This window comes from Papaver somniferum, chromosome 2, assembly GCF_003573695.1.
Source record: "Papaver somniferum cultivar HN1 chromosome 2, ASM357369v1, whole genome shotgun sequence".
In the NCBI taxonomy this organism is placed as follows: Eukaryota; Viridiplantae; Streptophyta; class Magnoliopsida; order Ranunculales; family Papaveraceae; genus Papaver; species Papaver somniferum.
In genome coordinates, this window is record NC_039359.1 from 19,660,482 (window position 1) to 19,667,715 (window position 7,234).

The following is a 7,234-nucleotide window of genomic DNA, read 5'->3' on the forward strand; positions in this document are numbered from 1 at the left end:
ACAATTAGCAATTAGATTACAAGCCAACCGCGACAAATTATTTTTTGGGCTAACAACTGATGATTCAATAATCAATTCATAAAACATAAGAATTGCATCACTAGGGTGGTGATTCTCCAAATAACATTATTGGTGTTCCAAATATATGATTTGGGTTCCTCGATTTAAACCTGGAATTATTGGTAAACTTTGAAGTGACCAGAAACCGATATTTGATGAGCTAAAGATGTTGAGTTACAATTCTCGCCGAGTCGCACTGCAGCAGTTAAGTTTTAAATTTGGGCCATGATATAATGTCAATTAATAAGTTCATAAGGGCATTTGGGTAAAAAATTCAAACGGTCAAAATAGTCATCGGTCAGTCTACAACCCTAATGCATCAATTGCATGATCTACGATTCAGACCCTAATTAGTTTCATAAACATACGATCTTTTTACAAAATCACAAATTTCAATTCCATGGCTGACAAATCTGCTGAGTATATCAGAAGGACCAATGCCACTTGAGAAGTTAATCAACCTCGTTTGCTAACCCAATCTCTGTTAAGTAATGATATCTCTTATTCTTAGCCAAAAAGCAAAACAAAATAAAAAACAAACAAATCTTCCAGGAGCATCTCAAAATCTCAATTAAAAAGAGGTTAATCTCAAATTTTCAATTAAATAGCAGGTTAAATACTACTATTCTCGACCAAACGTGTCAATAATGTTGAACTCCGCAACCTTCCAAACGTGACTTAAGAAGGAGCACAGACATCGTTTCTCGCGCCATCACTTGCAACTTTTTGAAACAAGAAGAAGAATTCCAAGTAGGCTTAGTTTATCTGTTTTCATCGTCTTCGTTAGAGATTTAGTTGTAATGGGCATAAAGGTAATCATTTTTCTCCTTCTAAACATCATCTGCTTCTATGCTATTTATCTCTTCTTCTTATCCATATTTTGGATGATCTTTTTCGTTTTTTTTTTTGTAGGGTTTAACGAAGCTGTTAGCTAATAATGCACCCAAGAGTATGAAACAGGAAAAACTGGAGAGTTATACTGGTCGTGAGATTGCTATTGATGCTAGTTTGAGCATTTACCAGTTCCTTGTTAAGTTTCCAAACCCTAATTGAATCATCCTAATTGAATTCCATTTTTTATTTACTTGTTCTCTATTTGGATTTGTGAATGTAGATTGTAGTAGGAAGAAATGGGATGGGAACGCTTACGAATGAAGCGGGTGAAGTAACGAGGTATATGAGGACTAATTTTGATTAATAAGTTGTAAACCGCCATTTGGTGTTGAAATTTCTTTACTGTTGGCATGTTTAGTAGAAAATCTAGTAGAGTTAACAAGGAACATTGACTGGAAACACCACTAACTTGTGGTAATGTGTCATGTTGAGTAGTATTTCAGTATAACAACATTTTATATTTTTTTATCAGCCATTTACACGGATTGTTTTCTCGAACGATTAGGCTTCTGGAAGCTGGACTGAAGCCGGTGTAATTTGCTTCTCACCTTATCACTGCTTTTTTTATCCAAATTTAATGCATAGTTTCTTGTAGGAATTGGGATTAAATGAAGGATTACTGATATCTGAGTTCACTGGTTTTACGTTATTAGGTATGTTTTTGATGGTAAACCACCAGATTTAAAGAGGCAGGAGTTGGCAAAACGGTATGTTCTTTATCACGTGTAATCCCTATTTAAGGTTTGCTATTCTCACATTTTTGTGTTTGTTAAATGTGTTTAACTCATTATTAGGTCATTAAAGAGGTTGGATGCTACTGAGGATTTGGCCGCAGCAATAGAGGTATAAATATCATATCTCTTAACAAACTAAGGGGAATGTATATCTAATATCTGTATATGTATATTTTGTTTTTATCTGTGTTGGTATTGTATATTTGTGTGACTTGATTTGTGCTTTTGTAGAGTGGGGATAAGGAAGACATTGAGAAGTTCAGTAAACGAACCGTGAAGGTCTGATTGTTTTTCCTGTTCAGATAAGCACACGTGATTGATCCATATTTTAAACAAGTATAATTTATCCTACTATTTGTGGATGATATCTTTGCTCTTGCTTTGCCTGGAAATATACATGTTTTTACCATTTGTAGCACTGGTTTGTTAGTCTGACATATCTTGGTTGGTCTCTTCTAGGTGACCAAGCAACACAATGACGACTGCAAAGTGCTTCTACAACTTATGGGCATACCCGTAGTTCAGGTGACTTTATAAATTTGCATTGGGTATTTTCTTTGGAATCAACAATATGCTGTGCACAAAGAAACCTGTGTAACTTGTTCATGGTTCTGTTGGATGGATGTTGAGCACTATTCTGGTTCCTTCGCTTCACTCTGCGTTTTTTTCTTCTTCTTTTTTTGTGTAGGCTGCATCTGAAGCTGAGGCAGAGTGTGCTGCACTGTGCAAAAGTGGTAAGGTATGCAAGTTTGAAGAGGTTTTAATTAGTTTACTTTTTACTTTAAGGTTTACAACTTAATGTTTACCGTCATGTAGGTGTATGCTGTGTCATCTGAAGACATGGATACCTTAACTTTTGGTGCTCCTAGATTTCTGCGCCATCTAATGGGTCCAACCACCAAAGTCCCAGTTGTGGAATATGACATTGAGAAGGTACATACAACTATAAGAAAGCTTAACTTTGGTTGCTTATAATTGAATTTCAGAGCCTGAACTTTCTGAAACCTGCTTTTTCTTCAGATATTGACAGAACTAAACCTCACAATGGACCAGTTTGTTGATTTGTGCATCCTTTGTGGCTGTGATTATTGTCCCAGTATACGAGGTACTCTAAAATATCAAATAATCTGATGATGCATGAATATGTAGAGGAAAAATGTTGCTCTATTGTTATGGTGATATGCCCGTCTAGATTCTCAGGCACTATTCATATTTGTTGATTATTTGACGTTGACGTCGTACACGAAGCCTTCAATTAGAGATTTTAATATTTAGTGACTGTTACTGTTAGTGGTTCTTATGTATGTGTTCAAAGGAAAACGATGAGATGATAAGATTGACATTTTGATAATCTCAGTGCTGTATTCAAGCATTCATAGTGCTTATTGAAGTCCATGCTGTTTCCATCATTACGATTTATATTTTAAAAATAGCTTTTCTTTCTAATATGTGTGCACCTTTGGCATAAGTAAGACTGTTTTGCTTGGCGTAAGTAGTAGTGTTTATGTATTCCATGGTTTCGTATACCTGTATTCCATACTTATGTCGAGACCTTCCTACTAACCTTAGATATGGGATCTATTAATTATATGTTATAAGCTATAACTAAAAGATCTTACACTTAGGTGTTGGGGAGAAGACTGCCTTAAAGCTTATCCGTCAGCATGGTTCTATAGAAAGTATTTTGGAGAATATAAACAGACAGAGGTGCATCTCATTTTCGACTTGCAAGTTCCTTTCTTTGAGGATTTTTGTTAATTAGGCAGAGTGTTTGACTATGTTGCTTAATTTTCTACCTTTTTTTTGTGTCTTTTTGTTGTCGGTTTATGATAATGAAGGTATCATATACCTGAAAATTGGATGTATCAAGAAGCTCGCCATCTTTTTAAAGAACCTTTATTCTCTTCTGGTGATCAGCAGTCTGATATTACGTGGACCGGACCGGATGAGGAGGTGCTTAAGTTGGGTTGTTTTTGTATCTTGCATCTTTGTTTCTTAAAAACATGGCATAATTTTATTTTTTGTTCTTGAATTTTGTAGGGGCTCATAAATTTTCTGGTGGAGGAAAACGGGTTCAACCATTATCGAGTTACAAAAGTATGCCATATACTCATTGTTATGACTCATAATATGTTAAGAAAGTGCAATCGATGTCCTTTTGTATATGTGTGCATTGATTTCTGTATCTTTAATAGGCTATACAAAAGATCGAAGCGTCTTCTAAAAAATCATCCCAAATCCGGTAGGTGTTTCATATAAATGAACTGTGTAACTAGATTATGCTTTATGCATCTTGATATTACAACCTTTGTACAGATCGACTTCCTCCAAACAAGTGGTGAGCACGTCATTTCTTGAGCGAAAGGTATGCTTAGCACTTTATCTGGAAGCGTCCAAGTTTTCAGCTTAATCAGCTCCTTACCTTTTGTAATATATATTATCATGAATCATGTTATGAGGCCATTAAAGAGAACTAGAGAAGCATTCCTCTAAACCGATGTTAATGTTATCGTCTCTTGACTTGGTCGTGATATATTGTCTAGCTAGTGTACTTGCAAGTATAAATTTATTATTGGTTATGATTACATTGTTCAGGGTGCCGTACAAAGTCTGGATTTGTTTTTTTATGTTAAATCTTTTAACTGGAGATATCCCTCTCATCCAATGCCACGTTACTCAAATTTAACTTCAAAATGACATGTTGATATGATGTTCAGAATTACAATAGCATAGCACTGATTAGTACAGTGACTACATTTGATTACAGGAAACTAAATGCGTTCTTGGAGCTTTTGACCTGCCTGTCAAGCCAAAAGTGTTCTCTCATGGAGTTTGTATGCACCCACTTTCGAATTCAATTAGCATCTCAAACCCACCAATTATGGATATGAGATCGACGAATTGGGGGCCGCCATTCTCCAGAAGTTTCTGCCTCAGTACATAAAGCTTAATTCCCCTGCTAAACTTTCAGGTGTAACCAAGTTAGTAAATTATTTTTTTTCTTAAGTTACAGAACTTTGTTGAGTGGGAAATTATTATTCTTCTCAGGCACTAAATCATTCTATAGTTTAATAAGACTTCATTTTAGACTGTTCTATTTCTTATTTATGTTTTAATTTTCATGATAGGACGGGAAACATCGGAGAAATGTTGAAACTGAAACAATGAAGAAGTCACTGGTATAAAAGTGCAGTTTCTGTGCAGCTGATTACATTATTTAAGCGTCTAAGCACATTTTACTCTAGTCAGGTAAGAGCTTATCTTTTGCTTTCTTCCCTTCACTTTTACCTCTTTTTCTCCGTTGGTATAGGTTAAAATTTTAGATAGTCTAATGTAACTAAATAACCCAGATAGGGTTGCAAGAGAACTTCTTACTACTCCTATGAATTATTGCAAGTACAAGTCTTTGATCACCTAAAAACTGCCTCATAGTTCTTTTAGAGAATTACGGAGTTAATCATGAAAATGTTGTCATAATTATGAATATCTGTGTCATAACTCAACTAGTAATGAAACCCACATGAAGAATTAGGTTGGATTACAAATTCATTCTTTGTTTTGTTCAGAGTCTCATCATATTGGTTAGGCAACTGACACATCTACTTTTAAGTACCCACCAATAAACTAAAAAACTAACTGGATTTACTTTTAAATGCCCACCAATTTTTTTTAAAAACTAACTGGATGCTACTTAATTTATCAGCAGGGCAGAAGAAAAGGATGGGAGTGAGAATTGCGTGTCTTTTTCCCAGAACTTGGTTTCTTTCATTTCTTTTTAGTAATTAAATGCTTGAAATTCACTGGTGGAGGTAACCCTTTTAGTGGGGATCTGTGGACGTTGTTTTGAATAGACTACCACTCATCACTCAACTATAACTTTTGTAGCATATGGAAATGGAGATTTCCACTGTTATGAGTGGGGAAGGTTATCATCTTAGTGAAAAAAAGTAACCCGTTACGGGGCCGGCATGATTTATTAGAGGGTGGTATTTTAATAAGATAAAAAGGGTCATTACATGGTCATTCAAGGTATTCCTTATAAAAAAAACTGAAAATGACAAATTAATCCTCATTATTGATAACCTAGTTTAGTGATGATAATCAAGTTTATTATTCTTGATTAATTTCACTTATATTAACTCTAAATCAAAACCAAAATCAGATTTTTAGAGTTAAAAAACAAAAAATGTTTAGAGGAGAAGAAAAAAAAAAACTTATGTGATATTTGTGAAACTTGTGAAACCCTAGATTTTGATTCACTAAACCAAAATGAGTGATTCTAATTGCAAATTTGAGATGGGTGAATCTCTATATGATAGAGAAAACAAGTACTACATACCTCTTGATGGAGATCCTGATATGGAGTATTTGTTAGATGGTAGAGATGTTTTAATCCAAGATGAAGGTCAATCTCAACCAATTGAAGAAATTAACCAAGAAAGTGAAGAACCCATCACTGAAAATGATCAGGTATACTTCTAAACTAGTTCTCATTAGCTTTTTGTTGCTCAAAATTATCTAAAGTACTAAAAGAATCAAATTTTTAAAAATTTCAGAAGAACATACGGTTGGAATTGAGCTCGGGACCAACCGTAAGTGTAGGTTACGGTTCGTAATGTATCGATTACCAACTGTAACTGGTTCAATTTTGGGGAAAACCCAGAAATAAACCAGTTACGGTTGTTAAAATTTATTTCTTTACGAACCGTATGTAGCTTACGGTTGATAATTGAGTGCTATGGTTACCAACCGTAACTTTTCATGTGCATGGCAGTATTTACTGCACATGCTACGGTTCATAAGTTGTAAAAAGATACCAACCGTATGTATGTTATGGTTTGTTAAGGACTTTTCGTGTCCAACCGTAAAATATCCTGTCTGTTGAAATTTTATTTTGCTAGATATACGATTTGTAAGAATAAAGAATTACCAACCGTATGATACATACGGTTGGTATATGATTACAGTTAAGAACCTTAACTGTGTTACGGTTTGTGTTTACTCTCTTTCTACCAACCATATTCGTGTATTTGTTTCGTTTTGTTGCTTCGTTTAGGCTAATGTTGGTATATTTTTGTTCAGGTCGTTGATGTACCTCCCCTAATGGATGAACAACCTTTAGCAAATGAAATTCTCACCCAAAATTCTAGCTTTCACTATTTAACCGAGGAGACATGGGGTGACAAAGAAGATGCAAAGAAGTGGACTAGAGAACGAGGCAAGTTGATTAAGTGTATCATAGTTTATAATAGTACCACTAGTGATATTGCCTTTCAAATGGTTTGCGACTGTAGTGGAAAACATAAAAGTCACGCAAAAAAAGGTATCGTGCACCAACCAAAGACAAAGAGGAAGATGACTACTTTCTCTAAGAAGACTGGATGCCCCTTCAAGCTTCAATTTAAAAGGAACGCGGCTAAAAATTTCTTCTTGGAGAAAGTTGTATGCGGTAGTCATAACCACCCTATACCGGATAGTTTGCTAACACACGCTTATGCTGGACGCCTTACCGAAGAAGAAGAAAAAATCGTAGAGTCATTGACACA

At 35.0% G+C, this 7,234-nt stretch overlaps 1 protein-coding gene across 4 annotated transcripts; it reads left to right on the forward strand.

Moving 5' to 3' along the window:
* Nucleotides 1–449: 449 nt before the first annotated feature.
* LOC113347082 (flap endonuclease 1-like) lies at nucleotides 450–5,711 on the forward strand. Of its 4 annotated transcripts, none has more exons than XM_026590668.1 (19): nucleotides 450–872; nucleotides 973–1,089; nucleotides 1,175–1,233; nucleotides 1,427–1,486; nucleotides 1,608–1,661; nucleotides 1,749–1,797; nucleotides 1,920–1,967; nucleotides 2,148–2,213; nucleotides 2,377–2,427; nucleotides 2,505–2,621; nucleotides 2,709–2,793; nucleotides 3,314–3,395; nucleotides 3,527–3,641; nucleotides 3,729–3,785; nucleotides 3,884–3,930; nucleotides 4,005–4,053; nucleotides 4,456–4,669; nucleotides 4,817–4,937; nucleotides 5,392–5,711. In XM_026590668.1, the coding sequence occupies exons 1-17, from the start codon at nucleotides 861–863 to the stop codon at nucleotides 4,630–4,632; spliced, it is 1,245 nt and encodes a 414-aa protein (XP_026446453.1). In that variant the 5' UTR covers nucleotides 450–860; the 3' UTR covers nucleotides 4,633–4,669; nucleotides 4,817–4,937; nucleotides 5,392–5,711. The 4 variants fall into 4 exon arrangements, with proteins under 4 accessions (XP_026446453.1, XP_026446452.1, XP_026446454.1 ...); XM_026590667.1 differs by having other exon boundaries at nucleotides 4,456–4,659; XM_026590669.1 differs by having other exon boundaries at nucleotides 4,456–4,659; nucleotides 5,395–5,711.
* The last annotated feature ends 1,523 nt before the right edge of the window (nucleotides 5,712–7,234 follow it).

Coding starts and splice junctions, on each gene's coding strand:
- LOC113347082 (XM_026590668.1), top strand. Junction 2,622..2,708: donor TGGAATATGACATTGAGAAG/GTACATACAACT, acceptor CTTTTTCTTCAG/ATATTGACAGAACTAAACCT. Junction 4,054..4,455: donor CGTCATTTCTTGAGCGAAAG/GTATGCTTAGCA, acceptor ATTTGATTACAG/GAAACTAAATGCGTTCTTGG.